The sequence below is a fragment of the Bombyx mori genome, chromosome 13 (genome assembly GCF_030269925.1).
Source record: "Bombyx mori chromosome 13, ASM3026992v2".
Lineage (NCBI taxonomy): Eukaryota > Metazoa > Arthropoda > Insecta > Lepidoptera > Bombycidae > Bombyx > Bombyx mori.
The window spans coordinates 17,270,352-17,290,876 of NC_085119.1; the positions used below are offsets into that span (position 1 = coordinate 17,270,352).

Consider the following 20,525-nt stretch of genomic DNA (forward strand, 5'->3'; position numbering starts at 1 on the left):
GCATAGTGTTCCAACAATGTACTTACATTGTTTGATATTGTACCCGGCAGTTAATTTCAACGATTTGCTTCGTCTGAAACAGCGTTCGAAGCGGGCCCACCCTGCTTTGTTTGTGAGTGTAATGCCCACGTTTTATGCGTAAACATGTCGAATTTATAAACATGGAATGTTGAATATCTAAAATAATTGAAGTGAGTAATATGAAATACGGGTACAGCAAGCTCATGATGCATGCCACAAGACTTCAAAACATTTTAACGCATCCGCTCTGAGTTGTAGCCAATATTTGTGATGCACTCTATACCTATTAGTTTCTGAATGTAAAAATGTCAGCGAGCGACGTCTGCCATGACACCAACGCTCTTTCAAATTCAACCGCCAAGAGCAACGCATCAATTTGTGTTCTTATATTAAGTCGTTAATCTATACTAATAATATTATTAAGCTGAAGAGTTTGTTTGTTTGTTTGAACGCGCTAATCTCAGGAACTACTGGTCCGATTTGAAAAATTATATCAGTGTTAGATAGCCCATTTATTGAGGAAGGCTATAGGGTGGTATACATCACGCTAAGACCAATACAAGCGGAGCACCAATATAGAATGTTTCAAAATCGGGTTTTGACAGCTTCCGCTGCGTGCGCTGTAGAAACCGTTAAAGTTTCGCTAAAATAATGTATGACAGAATTGTTCCCCTATATAATATCTAAAAAAAAGTCCGCGACAGCATATCTATATGTCAAGGTTGGCTCACTATAACGTTTTTTATGCTAACCAAATTCGTACTAAAATAAAGCATTATTTGTGAACTATTCCACGCGGACGAAGTCGCGGGCAAAAGCTAGTTTGTTATATAAAAGTTTAATAAATTTAATATTAAAAAAATAATACAATCCACGCTTTATTACCAGTACACAACATATGGTCTGTGACGATTCATTTCTTGATTAGGACTGCAGCGTAATCATTATTTGTTTCCGGAGTAATACAAACAATACTTGTACAAGTTGACGTTCCTTTTCAGGAATTAGAATGGAAGCTTAGGGTCTCGCGGTCAGACCGTTGTGGATTCAACACCACTTAGAATATTTTATCATAGACGGAAATTAAAGTAAAATAATTTTTACATAGACCATTCGTGTGTCAAAAAAAAATAGTTAGCATTAAGTGTAGTCTTTTTTATAACGATAAAATAGTGTTTTGGAATATTTTTACGTCACGTAAGGCTATCATTCTGTCAACAAGTTTTTAGTGGCAGCAGCTTCACTGTGTGAACTCTTCTACACACCTTACGAGACAATTTCAGTAGGTACTATTAAAACTGTCATATCCTTGAAAATGGAAATAGGCGAGACAGTAATAGTAATACATTGACAAATGCGAGTCCACAATACGCTCGACAAAAACGCACACGCGTTTTCTCTTCTGTGCTTACTTCTAGTTGTAACACTTATTTAGATTCAATTAAAATTGAGCTGCAAAGCCTAGAATCTTTTTTTGACCAGCCCTCACTTATAAAATCACAAAAGTAAAAGGCACTGATCTATAGGATTGTATGTATGACTAGTGACCCGCCCTCGCTTCGCTTCGGAAACATTAAATTTTATTATTGATAGCTGAGTCCCGCGATGTTATGTCCCGTCGTACCGCGGGTGACGCCACTGGGCCAAGTTATTCTAAAAAAGTAAAGCCTAAGTTACTCCTTATATTATCAGCTACCTATCAGTGAAAGTCCCGTCAAAATCGTACCAGCCGTTCCAAACAGACACTCCAATTTTATTTATATGTATAGATGTACACACAGCTTTAATAGGGTATTTGAGAATTTTGTAAAGGAGCAATGATATTATAATATGTATTAAAGTAATCTAATCTTAACGTCATAAATGTGCGTCTACTAGGATTCAGTGATTCCCCAACGTTCACGCAGTTTTTGTCATTTCCAGGGGCGTACTCGAGACACTCAAGTTCACATGTTGACTTTTATTTAACACCAGAGAAACGACCGCTGTCCACACGTTGTACCACACGCGTAGCGACTGTTGTCTCATTTGTCTTAGCAACAAGAACTATTAACAACCAAGTTTTGGAGACAAACAGAGAGATTGTCTAAGAACGCATTAAGCAAACCTACAAATATATTAACGTAACTATCACTAATCTTTCCGACTTTGCCGTGAACTCTCCAAATAAATTATTTCATCAGACCAATTCCTGAAAATCCTATCCGGAATCGAAAATGATTTAACTAAGCCGGTCGAACCCTACTTAAGCGACGCACTGTCCTTACGGTTATTAGCACACGGTCAGGAACGCTTACGCTAATAAAATAATGCCTCCCGATTTTTGCCATAATTACATCCTGCCTACCGTTTACAGGAGGGCTAACGAGTTTGGGACAGGGCTCGTGCCACAATCCATTGTAGTTTTAGTGGATATGGCTAATCACATCAGTACGAAGTCTATTTTTTTTTTTTTTTTTTTATTTCCCTTGTAGGCAGACGAGCATACGGCCCACCTGATGGCGAGTGGTTACCGTCGCCCATGGACTATTTCGCCCATTTCGCTAATAATAATTAAAAAAACTGTTGTGGTAGGCAGCGGCTTGGCTCTGCCCCTGGCATTGCTGAAGTCCATGGGCGTCGCTAACCACTCACCATCAGGTGGGCCATGTGCTCGTCTACCTATAAGGGCAATATAAAAATAATTAAAAAAGCAGTTTTGCCACGATATGCAGGAACATATTTTCTAATTGAAGTCACCCTACCGTACAAATGTCTAAGGTTGGTGGTCGTAAGCTTGTACCTGTGTGCTAAGTGTGAATTTTTCTAACGTTCTCGAAAGCGTAAAATTTAACTCAAATTTGTACGCAGCTGGAACAGCGCCCCTAGCGGCAAACGTAGGCAAACATTTCAACTCAATATAATTTGAGTTCACTTTTACGCTATCGAGAACGTTAAAAAACTCATATTAAGCACACTTCAATCTACCTACCGTGTACCGGCCCCAAATCGTAGGAATAATGCAAGCGTATATTAAAAAAATGGTCATATTGCCTGAGTTCTCCTCTGTTATAATAAATTACCTTTACCGGTAGTTGGATAAATTGATTAATGTTTCTAAAAAAGAATATTAAATGTTATTTCATTTTAACGTAGCTTGAGAATTTTAAAAGATTAATAATAGTAGAATCATTTCTGCGCAAATTAAGAGTTATAGAGAAAACGTTGTTGTATTTGTTTTTGGCATTTTCTTTGCTAAAGGGTTATAAGCTAAGCGCGCGCTCTTGCTCGATAGACCTCCAGTTACTATCCAATTTTTTGTTTCGTTTCTTAAATTGATAGATGACGCTAAAGTTCTATTGTAGCACACATTTAACTAGTTTTATTATACATATTCATTTGTTAATTTAAATTTTTTTTTTTTTACTTTCTCTTTATTATTGTAAGGGTTTTTGTGAGAATGTTCTAGTGGTAAACATACGCGTCACTTCATTTACTTTTATTTTGAGGTGGTACGTGTTAAAAGTGTACAATTATTTTCATGTTAATAACGGTTACTGCTTGCTATCATACGGATCATGAGCTCAATTAGCTATTTTTGCTAAAAACTGTTTACACTTAGAAAAGGCAAAGAAAAAATCTTAAAGCCGGTTTATGTAACGTAATCTTGAATCAGTAGTTAATTACCGTAAAATTGTTTAGCAACAATCTCAAGCCGGATCTTTGGACAACAAACCATAGTTTTTTGTTCATTCTTTCACGGTATTTGAAGATAATATATGTCAGTGGGTTATCCCAGAATAAATAGGAAGCAGAAACTTATTAAAGAAATCTATTCTTTCCGGTCGCACGGTAACTGCTCCGTGGCTCAAAGTAGATCGTGTATCACTATAACTATCTCTATAACTGCATAAGCTAGAAGACCTGATTCCAATTCTTCAAAATCTAAAGTTAAACGATCTCATACTGGAACTCGTTTTCACTGGAACCCATAACAAAATAATTGTCTTTATATTGTAAAATGTGTCAGCTGTATCGAAATAATGCTTATATAGGTAATTCTAGCTTTCACATACGTTACTTCTTCCCGATTAAAACATTTAGGACGGTGGCTTAAATAATACACTTACTAGGGCTGACTGTCTAAGCTAATCACAGGCGTTTCTATAAATACAAAAAAGAAATTAGAGAAACAAATCAAAGTCGCCGAGACGATAGCATCTGGTCAGTGGCATACGTGAATATATTTTAGGATTGCACTGTACAAAATTAGTTCAAGCATGCGCTAAATAAATATAAACAGAGAACTTTAATTAGAATCGTGTCGATGTTACACAGACACGTGGGTTGTAGTGGCAGATTGATGCGCGCCAATGCCACCCTATTTGTTTTTCTACCGCCAAATTCCGACATTGTTTGTTTTCTCAAACGTCAATTTAGTGCAAATCCACACCCAACGCTGACAGACGAAGAGTTTTTTTCCTGTATTAATATTGTGTTTGTATTAACAACGGGTCAATTGCTATTAATGAAATGAATGAGGTTTACGAAAGCGATTTTTCCAAAGAAAACAGGTGCCTTGAGTAAATAATAGTGAAGACGTTGGTATCTGCATTCCTTTGCGATTTCTCGGTTTTCCTTTGAATGAAAATGAACATTTATTCATTAAGTACTAGTTGACCCGGTAGACTTTGTAGTGCCTCAATCGATAAATAAAAGACTTAAACTTTTGTATAAAATAAACTTAAAACAAACAAAAGGAATCCGTCCGATGGGGGATACATCAAAGGAAAAACAAAATTGTTATTTTTATTTAATTCCGAGCATTTTCATATTTATCTACCTTTTAAACCTTCTTTGGACTTCCACAAATAATTCAAGACCAAAATTAGCCAAATCGGTCCAGCCGTTTTCGAGTTTTAGCGAGACTAACGAACAGCAATTCATTTTTATATATATAGATAAAGAAAATTTAATTTTATCTTGTACTTTTTCATAGTCGGTACGTTGTGTTGCATTAACATTTGTTGCCTTCTAGTATATCCTTCTTCCCTATTCTTCTTCCCTATCTATAGTATAAACCTTCTAGTATAAACATTTGAAAACTTGGAATCTACTTTTGGGCAAAAACTTTTTTCCTTTATAGACAGACGAGCATACCGCCTAATGATTGTGAGTGGTCACTAATATAGGTACTGGAGTATTTCTTTTTAAATTAAATATTGTTTGCTGTCTTCTATCAAATTCTAAATTTTTCCAATCACAGGCACTTGAATGGTGCGTAGTAAACTAAACATGTTCCATTCCACTTTCTCAATAACTAATTTGAGCAAAACACAATCTAAAATACCAAGGATGTTATACTTCAGTCTAAAAATGTTTAAATTAGAAGAAGAATAATTAAAATCTGGCTGTAGGGGTGTTTGTTAAGCTATCATCAGATTTAAAAAGGATGCGCTTGTCAGTCCGCGACCTTTATACTTACCTATATATTGTATCCGAACTTGTGATTCTAACTTTTAAATGCTACGTCATTTTATAATTGATACGGAGGCTCTTTTACAAATAAGTTTCTTCTTACTGATAAGTTGTTTAATATAATGTTGTAACAGATTATTTTTATACAATTATCGCGCAATTTTTATAACACTCTGCTACAATAGACAGTAATAAACACTTTTGACATCATACTTTGCGCTTGTTGTAAAAGCTTTCGAATTATTGGATTTTATTTAGTAATTAATATTAGGGGTTAAAGTATGAAATTGCCGATTTGTAATGAAAAAATAAAATTCGTGTTTTTTTTTCATTTAACATATTTATTGAATCAAAATATCTACCATTATTATCTATACATTGCTGCCATATAATAGGAAGGTCATTTATGCCTTTGCAATAGAACTCTGGTGATTTAGATTCTACAAACTGTGTGAAAGCATTTTGTACTGCCTCCTGGGAAGAAAACTTATCACGTAGAAAATTGTCCAAATGACAAAAAAAAACGGTAGTCCGTTGGACCAAGGTCTGCTAAATACGGAGGGTGACGAATGGTTTCTAAGTGCAATTTCTGTAGAATTAAAACAGTTTCTCGTGCTGTATGAGGTCTCGCGTTATCATAGAGCAATAATGATGAAGATCGATTCATGAGTCGGGGCTGTTTCACTGCAAGTTTTACTATCATTGTTTGGAGTTCGGCACAATAGACATCTGCCGTTATTGCTTGACCAGATCGAAGAAAGCTATAGTGAATAACACCATGCTGAGACCACCAAACAGTTACCATTACCTATTTATTGGTAAGATTTGCTTTAGGACACTCTTGCGGCGTTTGACCTGAATATTTGATGATTTAATGATCGTTTTAATTTAATTCTGGACTGTTGAAGAGAATGAATGAAAGAAAGACCTGGTGAAAATCGCTGAGTCACGTTGGATGCAGGTGGCAACGGACCAGCCGCACTGTACATCAGTTGGAGAGGCCTATGTTCAGCAGTGCACCGTCATCCTGTCTACTTTTGTAGCGAAACAACCAAGCATTTCAACTTAAATCATGTCATGTCTCAATAATAATATGCGATCATTCACGTTGAGATATCTGTGGGCTTCGAAAACCATTTCACAATAGATGGGCCGTGGCCCCCTTCCCTATTGATGAACTAAAAATTAAATAAATCAAAATGAATATGAAAAGCTCACATTCGCAATGTAAACTGAATAAGGCGCTCCCTCTCGTCTGCTCACACACTTGTCAATAAAATCGATTGGCACGTAAGAAAATCATAGCTAAAAACCTCAAAAATGAAACTGTAACATCATTATTAAATATTTCAGTAGAAACCTCGTGATGGAAACGAAAATAAAATTTTATTTTTGAATCCGAAACAAAGATAACGTGTTTTTGAGGTAAATTTGGTACAAACGTGGGTGAAGTTTACAAGAAAGTAAAGAATCGTTTTATTGATACACCTGAAACACGGATTCGCACGAATGAATAACTGGATCGGCATCCCGCGCCTTGTTCCAGAGGGATTTTCCGTTGGAATCGAGATCTAGGGCGGTGTGAAAATGGGTGTTGGCTTGACGATGCCTTAGAAGGCGTGGTCAAACGATCGAGAATAGATCTTAAAAACGTTGAGGTGTTTTTTTTTAAGATTGCACTCATTACACGCGGTTCATAATGGTGGGAATGTTTATAATTAGTTTATGTAGAAAACGTGAAATTACAGTAAATAGCCAAGCCGGTATGTTAAATTTTCATTACGGCATGACTCAACCTGTTTTATTACTATTATAGCTGTGGACAGGCAAACGTGCACTCGCCCCACACGATTTTAAGTGCCCACCGGAAGCACAGATAGATAACTTCACCGACCTTACGTCGGGTACAACTGTCAATTGTGTTATAATTACATCTATCATGTTCTTCAAAACGGCATATATGAATGATTGCTACAGAAATAGGTAAAAAGGGTTGTACGTACCCATGGAGACTCGTTACCAGGGTAGTAAATATATGAATGCCAAGTATGACTTGATATGGTGGTAGGACCTCTTGTGAGTCCGCACGGGTAGGTACCACCACCTTACCTATTTCTGCCGTGAAGCAGTAATGCGTTTCGGTTTGAAGGGTAGGGCAACCGTTGTAACTATACCGAGACCTTAGAACTTATATCTTAAGGTGGATGGCGCATTTACGTTGTAGATATCTATAGGCTCCAGTAACCACTTAACACCAGGTGGGCTGTGAGGTCGTCCACCCATTTAAGCAATAAATAGATAATAAAAAAACCGGTCGTCGTTACTGAAGATTTCACATCTCTGGCATCACAAATACGTAGGCCTATGTGTAAATTTTCTCGTCTCGTATTGTATGAGTCAGTGTTTTCATTTAGCAGCGAATTTAGATGAACTGTACTTCGCATTCTGGTGTGCGTTCGTAAACATAGACACGCTTATTGTATGGAAAACTCTTCAGTCATGTTCGGAGATATCAGAGCGTTGTAAGGACACACGAAAATGAAATAATCGAAACAGATTTCGAGCAGTAGCGGAATCGATTGACAGCAAACTTACTTGAGACCTTAGAACTTATATCTCAAGGTGGGTGGCGCATTTACGTTGTGGATGTCTATGGGCTCCAGTAACCACTTAACACCAGGTGGGCTGTGAGCTCGTCCACCCATCTAAGCAATAAAAAAATGCTCACGTTGGTCAGTGGAAGGTCAATTTTCGTGTAGACAAGAAGTAAAGTTATTTGTGCGAAATTTTCGTTCGTAGAGTCGGTCGCACTGTAGCGGGATTTGTAGCTATTTTCGTAGAAAAAGTGCTACGAACGCACACTTTCATTTTAAATGATTATTTCACGTTTAAAATAGAAATAATTGATGTAGACACTTTTAATGCCGTTTGAATAATATTTTGCGTGAACTATGTGAAATAAAACCGTTTTAAAATGTAATTTAAAAAAAGCGTATTAAAAAGGTTTTAAATAAAATTTATCTTAAAAAGAAACCAAAACATTCAACTAAAATAAAAACTTAAAGTAGCAAAGTTGCTATTTACTAAATTACTTAATTTATTCAACTTTTACTACATACTATTTTAGGTAAAATAAAAATAGTCCACAGATAGGAAAATTACCTGTCAGATACCTAATTGTCAGATTGTCGTCGTCGTGGCCTCGAGGATAAGACGTCTAGTGCATTCGCAGCCAAACAGTGACACTTCGCCTTTAGATCGCGATAAAAACAATAACACAATGTTGTAATAACATCCTCTAACGAATAAAGTTTTCATAGTGAAAATAACGATTATTCGAATTAAGCCGAAACTCTGATCAGTCTCTAAAATACATAAATAGATATTCGCGTCTCACAGAATTTCATATTCACCCATTTATAAATGAGAGGGTAAATAAATTATTTAAAAGTATTTTATTTATGTTATGCTAGGAGGTTTGATACTTCGCCCCTCCTACCTTACCTAGATCGACTCTCAGGCGAAGCTAGGACATACCCACGAGAGTGGAGGGGAGTCGTTTGAAAGAAAAAAAGTTGTTTGATACTGGTGGCTAATGCGTATGGATGCTTCCGTACAGTCATCAAATTATGACAGACGAAGTCGTGACTTGAATTAATCGACTGAGTTTCTCGCCGGATCTTCTCAGTGGGTCGCGTTTCCGATCCGGTGGTAGATTTTGCGAAGCGCGGCTCTTGCTAGGGTTCGTATTAGCAACGTCGTCAGGTATGAGCCCCGTGAGCTCACCTACTAGTTAAGATTAGGTTAGCGGCTTGGCTTCATATTTATCTACCTTTTAAACCTTCTCTGGATTTCCACAAATAATTCAAGACCAAAGTTAGCCAAATTGGTTCAGCCGTTCTAGAGTTTTAGCGAGACTAACGAACAGTTTCGGTAGGCAGCGGCTTGGCTCTGCCTCTGGCATTGCTGAAGTCCATGGGCAACGGTAACCACTCACCATCAGTTGGGCCGTGTGTCTAAAAGGGCAATACTTTGAAATAGCCTCTCAAGGCTATCAGCATAGGGAGGAAAAAAAGAAAAAAAGGTAGATTCTGCGAAGCATTGCCGTTGCAAATTTGCTCAGGTTGAGCCACTCACTCACTTACCCATCCGCGCGTAGCTGGTATAGCTCCTTAGGCTATAAGCGAATAGGTAGGGAAAAAAGTGCCAAGCAAACGTTGGAAGAAAGCCCACAATAGCCTGTGGACTGAACAACGACATTTATTATAATCGGGTCTAGGTGAAAATCTCTTCTGCGGCGCTCCAAGCTGCAGCAAGGAGTTATGAAGTCGTCGTGGCCTAAGGGATAAGACGTCCGGTGCATTCGTGTTGAGCGATGCGCCGGTGTTCGAATCTCAGACGGGTACCAATTTTTCTAATGAAATATGTACTCAACAAATGTTCACGATCGACTTCCACGGTGAAGGAATAACATCGTGTAATAAAATTGAAACCCGCAAAATTATAATTTGCGTAATTACTGGTGGTAGGACCTCTTGTGAGTCCGCACGGGTAGGTACCACCGCCCTGCCTATTTCTGCCGTGAAGCAGTAATGCGTTTCGGTTTGAAGGGTGGGGCAGCCGTTGTAACTATACTGAGACCTTACAACTTATATCTCAAGGTGGGTGGCGCATTTACGTTGTAGATGTCTATGGGCTCCAGTAACCACTTAACAACAGGTGGGCTGTGAGCTCGTCCACCCACCTAAGCAATAAAAAAAAAAAAAAAAAAAATAGTCGAGCACTAAGCATTCATGTTCTGTTTTTAATGCTTTTTGTTTTTCAACTAAACAAATTAAATCAATTTTTAAAAAGTTTATTCAACATTTTTAGTAACTTAAAAAAATAAAATAGTGCAGATTAATTTATTTATTTTGAAATCCTTAGAAATATTAACAAAAATTTACAATGAACTTACGACTAATCATGTCCATCAGTTAGCTTTTAAAGCTATTAAGTACACACGCTAAAATAAATAAATTAAACAAAAATCAAATTGAGATTCCATGCCTTTGGCACTTCGGCAGACTAGGTCATATCTCGCTAAAGGAGGCACCGTGAAGAGAGCTAAAATACAAAAGAGAAACCCACAAAAGAAACCTTGCTTGACTAGGAGCAGTTTCAACTCAAAAATTAACCCTAATGGAATTTAACCTATATCACAATTTAGGAATTGCGCATATTTTATTTAAATTACGCCCTAAACTAAATCGCCGACATCGTGAACCTACGATCCAACATACGACATTGTCAAATTTCTTCTAAATACATTCTTAAGCCTACAAAACTGATCTTACGAGAAGTAGGTACTCTTTTAAGAAATAAATAAATTTTTAACTAGCAATATTTCCTACACGTTAATATTTACAAATTACTTTTTACATTCACAAAGAAAATTTTGGGACTACGTCATCAAAATTAGTTACAAAATCACATATCAATTAATACCTTAAAAGAAAACTGGATGCGTTATGAGAGTATATCTCCATCTTCCACGCATGCCTGCATCTTAATTATATAATTATGGGATATTATGGACATACTATTTTATTGTTTGACACCAATCTCAGCAAACAGCTAGAAACCGAATTTAGACTAGCCGTTTTCTATTTAAATGAATATACATTTTGACATGAGCAGCCTTATAAAATAATTGAATTAACATCTGTGCGTACGTCTAATGCCAATAACTTACTTAAAATACTCTCAGTAGAATAATACTTGTCAATTTTTATGAACCTACTTGTGTGCTTAGTGCGAGTTTCTTAACGTTCTCGATAGCGTAAAAGTTAACTCAAATTTGTATAGAGTTGGAACAGCGCCCCTAGCGGAAAACGAAGGGAAGCTGTTTGAACTCCATACAAATTTGAGTTAACCTTTACGCGATCGAGTAGTTAAAAAGCTCGCAATAAGCACTCTCATCGGACAAACGTTGTTTTACGATGCCGACGATGGGACAAAACAAAAATACTGAACTTACATAATTAAGTACCCGAGATAAATAAATAAATAAAAAAAACATACCAAAAAGTGATACAACACGTACCTACACAAACACCATTTGGCCCCTTTTTGATATAATCATAGAAAATAATAAATAACTTACAATTTATAATACTGTTTAAATTCACAACTTATCATTAATTTTAAGACACATTATCAGTCAGTCGTTGCGTATACTGATTTAGTATCATCATAATCATGTTTAGTCTAGCGTCATTGGTCCGTCACTATAATTCAATGCCATCAGCCGTATTAGCTTGAGCCGTATTCTTGGTGGAGTCTTGGTCGCCGCTCCGATCTATATCTTTTCACATTTGCAGTGAGCTCGGTTCCAAGTCATGTCCGTCTATAACAAGAGACAGTAATATTGTATTCAAGGAAACTAGTTAACTAAAGACAAAAGCGCTAGTCAATGGCCTTAAACCCTCCAACCTTTCATACTGTAGATGATGTATCGATATATCGCACCTTTAGAATTGAAGTTGCTTAATTAAAAATTATTGTTCTTTTTTGGTAAACGCCAAAAAGGTAATTGAAGAATTGTAATTTTTCAGTTTCCATTTCAATATTATACTTTAATGCGCATATCTTAAAGTTTAAAGTACGCGCTTGATTTAAAATAAACGGTGAGTGTACTTTGTCCTTTCTCGACTAAAATTTGAATTTAATTTTCTAATTAAAAAATATATATTTTATAAACTGATAGAATATAAATCTAAATATATATAATCTAAACATATAAATCTAAATATAGAATATAAAATAATAAATCGGTCAAAGTATAAAACTCATTTTCTTATATATTTTTTAGTTAAGTCACTTCAATTCGTAAGTTGCTATATTTCTGAATTGAATCATCTACACGTGAATAGGTAAATTGGCATTTTCACCGGTTTTTTCTTTTTTTTTGTGCAAGATTAAGCCGCGGTGAAACTGTTTCAGTGTGTAACATCAAGGTTCCATTGATGGCACTCGTCAACCGTGTATAAAGTACATAGGTCACGGAGGATTTTAAACCACATATCCTTTTGTTGTTGTAACTACCAATTATTAAAAATTTAGGGCGTATTGCTAACCCTCGAATGAGTACCACCGTCTTGGCTGTTCCTGCCGTGATCTTATGAGTTTCGGTACGACGGGTTGCATAGAAGCCGTTTATAATTTACACTTCAGCTTATTAAGGTGGGTGGCGATGTTCACGTCGTAATATCCAGTGGTCGCTTAAGATCAGATGGGCTCGTTCGTCCATCTAACCGATAGAAACAGTGACTTATTGGTGGTTTATTGACACTTACACTCTAAGTGTAGACACAGATAAGTTATTGATACCATTTTAAGTCACCGCTCCTATGGATTAAAAGAGAATAATGTTGCTGAATAACAATAAAAAAACAAAAAAACAACAAAAAAGCAAAAAGAAACAAGGTTTAAAGACAATGGATGCCGGTCGAAGCGTAAGTACTTTAGATGAGGCGGTTTTAAACATATGTGCACATGATCATGCATTACGAAACCAAAGTGCCATTAAACTGTTGTAAAAAAATGTGAGTTAAATGTTATTCTTCTTTGAGGCAAGTAACACAATAATGTCTAAAGCTCATGCACAATTAAATAGGACAAAATGACTAAATATTTCAATTTGATTATGCTGTGTCGGTCGTATATTTTTGTGATTACATTTTGCAGGTCCTTTCGTCCAATGCATAGCGCATTTGCAATCATTTGATTAAAATAAAAGTTTCATAATTCCCGACACGGAAACCCAGTAAAGAAATGTAAGAGAAAAGATTTGATGTTTCTTAAACCATCAATTACTCCATATGACTTTCCATTACATCGCCTATAAAACTACCCTCAAAAGAAGAATAAAGAGAATGTGATATTAAAAAATATATATGAACAAGCTTATTATTACATGTTAGCATACAAATGTTTTATAAACGCGCCCGTAATTAGTAAGACATCCATCATCTTACGAACCTTCTTGACGCATTCCCTCCTGTCCTCGATATTGGGGCAGTGGCAGCTGCACTTACGAGGATTGAACACCCTGGGGGAGACGCAGTGGTCGGGACTCAGGGCGCAGCACCCACACTTGACGTGCTCCTCCACCGCGTACGTGGCACATGATTCTTTATTCGTATTTCCATTGTATATTCGTACCTGTTCGAAAATATGATAAGATTATAATTACATTTATTACATATTAATTACATATATTAGTTCATCGTGGCTTAAAGGATAAGACGTCCGGTGCATACGTGTTTGAGCGATGCACCGGTGTTCGAATCCCAGGCGGGTAACAATTTTTCTAATGAAATACGTACTCAACAAATGTTCACGATTGACTTCCACGGTGAAGGAATAACATCGTCTAATAAAAATCAAACTCGCAAAATTATAATTTGCGTAATTACTGGTGGTAGGACCTCTTGTGAGTCCGCGTGGGTGGGTACCACCGCCCTGCCTGTTTCTGCCGTGAAGCAGTAATGTGTTTCGGTTTGAAGGGCGGGGCAGCCTTTGTAACTATACTTGAGACCTTAGAACTTATATCTCAAGTTGGTTGGGTGGCGCATTTAGGTTGTAGATGTCTATGGGCTCCAGTAACCACTTAAAACCAGGGGGCTGTGGGCTCGTCCACCCATCAATGCAATAAAACATATATATATATTAAAATAGGGCGGCTTGTGAAGCGGCTGAAAAAGCCGAAGCATGCAAATACAGGGGTCTAGGCTCCGAATCTGTTTTTGTCCCATTCGGTGTCGAGATCCTTGATCCGTGGGGTCCTAGCCCTATGAGGCTTTTTAAGGAAATAGCAAAAAGGTTAATCGACATCACAGGAGACCGAAGAGCTGGCGAAAAAGGGGAGCAAAGGGAGAACAGTGCCAGTATTTTCGGAACCTTGCTTAAAGGGACTCCTTTTATTAATATATTTTAGTTATTAAGTATAGTAATATTACTATTTTTTTAGTTTTAAGTTCATTGTTAGAGTTGATTGTCTCATATTATTAAAACAGTTTTAGAAGCCACAAGAGAGTGACATCTTCACATCGTAGGAAGCTTAGTGAATCCATAATCCCTGAAATAGAAAGAGCCTCGCCACGAGTCAATTCGTGTGTTATCTGTCAGTTTGTGTTTATAATACGTTCATTAATCGTTAGTCCTTGACACAGTTATTACACGATTGTCAACTGATTGCGACATTGTTATTATTGAAATGACATAATATTCTGAATAAGTTTTGTGTACAAATTGTTTATTTTGTTTTCAATTGAAACCTTCAGGTTTACCTGGAAATTTGTAAATTGCATACATTACACGATAAACTCTTAAATTTCGTGGCTTTTTATTCAGTTTGCCAATTATTAACGGTTTTAATGATCACTGAGGCACGTGCTATGAGTTGGCTGGCATTATAAGGGTCGGAAGCACCATTGTGTCTATTTCAGCACTAATGTTACCAAAAGTTGCGAGTTGGTAGTAAGGCTGTTTGTTGGTCTATTTACGCGAATAAAAAAGTGACAACGAGCAGATATTTGTTAATTTTTTTTATTACTTAGATAGGTGGATGAGCTCACAGCTCACCTGGTGTTAAGTGATTACTGGAGCCCATAGACATCTACAACGTAAATGCCGCCACCCATCTTGAGATATGAGCTCTAAAATCTCAGTATAGTTAGTCAATTTTATTGAATTCTCTGTCATACCGAATGCGTTCACAAACTCATCAAATAATTTGTATTATGCATTTCTACAAGCCGTTGTTTTAGTATAGTTGCTGTAGTTGTTGTACACCTGTAATTGTAGCGGGATCTTGCATCACATTTTGTAACGCTTATCTATATCGCGACATATTATCTTTTTGAATCTAATCGCATATTAATACGTCACACACTGTTAGTCTTTCTAGTGTAGACAAATAAAGGAGTGTCAGAGAGTAAATGTACTCACACTTCATACCACTCCACACCATTTCCATCATTAAAATGTACCTTAATAATAATGATGGTTTGTGTTTTATTCAGTTGCTATTTATCCTAAATATCATACATTGAAATTGAAAATCGTGACAGCTTTTTTGGCAAATGCATTTGGATAAATTCATTTAATTTTTTAGTATTACCAAAGCAGTTAGCAAATTCTACATTAGCATCCAATTATCTATAAGTGATTTGTCTCGGTAATATTGGAATAACTGTTACCTTATTCTTCGGAAGGTATGACTGCTTTTATTTAGATATTTTAGATGATAACATAATTTTAAGCTATTTTAAGCAGCTTATATGAAATAAAAAGTGTAAAATTAATTAACGGACTTACTGTGACCGATTGTAAAAATTTTACGTTATTTACGGGAGTTTTAGGGAATCTTAAAACGGGCCTGTGGGAATTACGAACTATTGCGTTTTAGTCACGAGCAAGGGCGCTTAGTGGTGGTGGCGGCTTATGCTTGATGATTGGTAAATATATTATTTACCAAGTCTCGAACTTGGATCCCTTGTCATACAAGCTCGTAGTACCGATCGCTATACGAGCACTATATTATTCTGTAGCTGGTTGTCCACATTAGGTTTACGGAAACCAATTCTTTATACGGATAACTGAATTAATTTGATTGGCGAATACCATACAAAACGCTCCACAGTTTCAATAATAATTTTGAATTCTGAAGCCTTGACAAGGACTTCTGAGTGCACACGGGGTGCTATTTCTTAAATTTTCTGAGCAAACAATGAACCCATCATTTCGACCTTTGGAGTTTACTAAGCACTAGCTGACCCGGCAGACTTCGTAGTGCCTCAATCGATAAATAAAAGACCTAAATTCTACAAACAAAAGGAGTCCGTCCGACGGGGGACACATCAAAGGAAAAACAAAAATTGTTATTTTTATTTAATTTCGATCATTTTCATATTTATCTAACCTTTTAAACCTTCTCTGGACTTCCACAAATAATTCAAGACCAAAATTAGCCAAATCGGTCTAGCCGTTCTCGAGTTTTAGCGAGACTAACGAACAGCAATTCATTTTTATATATAGAGATTATGTTATTAGCAGTAGAATACTCACCGGTATGTGTCTGATTTTTGTTTCAGTCGCAATACAGGATCCTTCATTGTCATAATCGCAAATCCCGACACAGTTCTTCACCCAAACCGCGCTAGGGCTCACCTGGGAGAAGCACAAAGGTCATTAAACTTTCTAAATATGAAAGTATTAGCTGAACTTCATTCACAAAACAATCTCCATTAATCGAACACCGCTCCAAGGATAGGAGCTGAAACTAAATAAGATTTGTTTGCGCTTTTTGATACTTGGGTTAAAGAAAGTTTGCTGCTTTTAGCTAAACAAAAAACAAAAATCTATTTTGACAAATAACGCATTTACAATCGGTAATAACACTATAATTAGTCATGAAAGTCCTAATGAAATGCGTAATATGACGTAATTGAAATATAGCTTGTCTAATCTTCTCGGATTCAACAATTTTGCAATTAAACATTGTATTATGGATTTTCTTAGTCATTTAAAATAAATATTTGCTTTTTTCATTACGACAATAATGACGTTTGGCACTAAGTAATCTAAATTTCTTATACAGTACTATTTATTTAGGAATACAAGGTGACAAGCTTATGTATACTGCAGTGCAACCTATTCTTATTAAATGCTAATTCATATTTTTGTATCATATCTTAATAATATACATACCTAGTTGGGTTAAAATGATTTATGTATTTAAATATATATGAAATATCAGTTTCAGTGATTAAGTGGGTACTTTTCTTTTAGATTAAGGAATTTGGGATATTATTAGAACCACAGCTATTTTCATAGCCAGAACATTAGAGTATTTACGTAACTTCAATTTTATTATGGATTTAATTTGTTTCATTATTGACACTGTCACATATTTTAAAGTAATATTTTTAATTTTAATGTCGGCCTGCCTCAAAGGCATTGCTCGTGTTCCGTCATTAAAAAACTAATAATAAATATGACATCATGACTTAGTATTTATTTGACGTTTACAGAAATTAATGACAGGCTAATTTGTTGAACCCAATGAAGTAGGAAACCTATGGAAATGAAACGTCAACCAAAATTTCGTGCCACTGTGACGTCATCTGGCCACAAAACATGGCGGCTTTAGTGCGGTACAAAAGATTTCAATGTTATCAGGTTTTATCGATAAACGTTCTTGGCTCATTTTATTTTAAATATTGTTGAGTATTATTTATTTGTAGAATTTATACTTTAATGGGAAGTAAGTAGGTATATTGCTATGTGCAAATATGATATGATTTAGATGGGTGAAATCTAAGACAAGTTCGTCCTTCGAATTTGCCAAGTAAACGATATGATGATTTTTAAAAGTTGCTACACTGATTTTATAAAGTTGTCGTTTGTCGCAAAACATAAAGAAATGCCGTAGTTCAAAGCCATCAGCCCATTTCTAGCATGCTAAATGTTATCGTATTTTGAGTACGTGTTTTTCTTAGACTATTACAATCTATTTTAATTGTTTTGCTGACTCTAAAGTCCGTAACATACTACCGCAGCGCACCCCAAGGAAGGTGCGCCGCACCATTTGAATCACTTTCGCTTGAGAGTGATTCAAATTTTAAACTTATCAAGGGACCGCGTGAAAAAAAAAACACCTACAGAACATTTATTCATTAATTACAAACGTCATTCCTTGTGACTTCCTCTCTAAAATCACTTAATTATTAAAAATTTAACAAATTTACAATAGTGTTTTACTCACTGCGGAATAAAACTATTTTATTTAAATAGTTCCGAAGAGATTTTGTCGGTAGCCTTTTTCCCGAAATATCTAAACAGAATGTCTAAATATGTTTTGATGACATATTTTAAAGTGGTATTTATGATTAGTGTCATAATCAATAGATTCCGACCGAAAAATGGATTTTTCGCATGAGGGCTCCATAATGAATTTAAATACATATATATAATAGTTTTAGGACATCGACTTTCTTGAGATCCTATAAAATACGTTTTAATTATTATTTTTGTATGTTTTAAGCATGATAAATTATGAAATTTTATATAATCAATCATATTAAATCGATATCATAGTCAATAAATAATGTACAACCCAAAACAGACGGCCGAACTGACGTGACAATGACATTTGGCGCGCTAAACATGGCGGATTTTCGGCCTCATTAGACGGAGACGGAGATATTTACGTATATTCATGTTTCATTTTATGTACGCACTGAAATACTGTTATATTGTTTTCCTGCGAGTTAAAGTGCTGAGTAAGAACGAGATAGATATATGTTTATGTATGTGCCTTCAAAATGGGTGCTATTTATATAAGCAATTGTACGTATAGAACAATATGTCGTGTCCCTATTATATAGGTCTATGGTTGAACCACTGTTCAACTCATGTTCAACTTGGCACCGGTGACGTGACATAGAAGTTATGTCATTTTACGCAATTTAAAATAATTAAAAAAAAACTTATATAAATATTTCCGTATTGGATTAAAGTATTTCTGCAGATTTATTTAGCTCGTGTAAGCCGGTATCCAACATATTATACTTCAATATAATATTAACACAATTGAATATGAAGGTATCTAATAACAAAAGTTTTCAAAATCGAACATCTACAAATTATACATTGTTACATCCTAGTCATTTATTTTCTGGAACTTTCGCGAGCTAACGACCTGATTAAAACCAATTTTATGTATGAAATTATAACGATCGCTTTTATTTTACTGAAAATTGTCAATGCGAAAATTAAAATAACCGAAATGTGACTAAGATTGTCAGGAGTGTAAAGATATTTTTATTTAATCTTAATAAGTATAAATAGTATAAGCCGGTTGGCACTAAATTTAAACTACTAAGTGTTAGTTTGACACATGAGTTTCAAGTTTTCCATCCTCCCAAGCGGAAAGGACGATTGCTTTAAGCTAAAAAAAAAGGCAAGTGCATTTCTAAGTCTAGGGGTGCTAACACAAACGCGAATTCGAAATACTCAGGGATGTTATCCAACGTACCAGCTCGTGAGGTGAGTTAGGTTTTAACTGCACGAAGACATCCTTCGGTTCACCGCATCTCGACTTTTCCATGATGTGATCCCTTTCGTTGCTGAGTTCTGACGTGCAGACAACTGTCGACAAGAATATGGATAAACTTATCATTTCTAATTTAAGTTGTTACAAAAGCCTGCAAAATACAAATAAGATTTGTTAGAGTTGCTGTAAGCACGTGTCCAGATTGAAACTAAATAAAACTAGTATTTAAATTGTGAATTGCATTAGAAACTCCATCAGATAATAAAGTTAAAGTATCAAAGTTTTAATTTTTTTACTATTAACATGATGTAAGTAATAAAAAATTAGATTGTATAGGTTTATCAATGAACGAACAATAAAAACAATTTAGATTTAAATAAAACTAGTTGAGGCTTTTGCATTGCATGCGATACCTTTGATGTATTCCCCTATCCTGAAGGGTTCCCCAAGGCGCTCGCTGACTCTAGGGAACTGGTGTCTCGCTTGCACGGCTACAACCGCAAACAACACTAAACACAGAACGAGCTTCTCCATCTCTCACTGTCACTACACTGCACTATCCAAGCACGTGCTTCTGCTCCGACGTCGTGTACAGGTCTGCCCCTGGGCTCGCCGGTTCAGTGCTATAAGTTCTGAGGCGGGGCTGAGTCACTGTGATCCTCATGATAAAATTGCGTCACTCAGTGTTTCACGACGTCGCCGTGTTTGAACAGCTGACCGTGACGTAGGGAGCGACGACATTAGTCTTCGGTAGCGATTGTCGGAGAGGCTCACCGAGCGCTCGTGTCAACCGCGTGTGCTACTCAACGCTTTCACTCATGGTAAATTATTAAATGCTTTCCAGATAAGGCGTAGCCGAGATAAGGTTTTTCAATTTCTGTAATATTTTTGGAACGAAGTTCCTTATGGGACGATGCGGAGGGGTAGCCTAACCGGGAAAAAACGT

At 36.1% G+C, this 20,525-nt stretch overlaps 1 protein-coding gene across 2 annotated transcripts; it reads right to left on the reverse strand.

The window, feature by feature from the left end:
* Positions 1–10,368: 10,368 nt before the first annotated feature.
* On the reverse strand, positions 10,369–20,312 carry LOC101735793 (uncharacterized). Of its 2 annotated transcripts, none has more exons than XM_004927683.5 (5): positions 19,993–20,312; positions 19,562–19,674; positions 16,591–16,692; positions 13,557–13,683; positions 10,369–11,866 (listed from the first exon to the last, which is right to left on the reverse strand). In XM_004927683.5, exons 1-5 carry the CDS (start codon positions 20,111–20,113, stop codon positions 11,829–11,831), a joined length of 501 nt encoding a protein of 166 aa, XP_004927740.1. In that variant the 5' UTR covers positions 20,114–20,312; the 3' UTR covers positions 10,369–11,828. The 2 variants fall into 2 exon arrangements, with proteins under 2 accessions (XP_004927740.1, XP_012547432.1); XM_012691978.4 differs by having other exon boundaries at positions 13,501–13,683; positions 19,993–20,204.
* Positions 20,313–20,525: the final 213 nt, after the last annotated feature.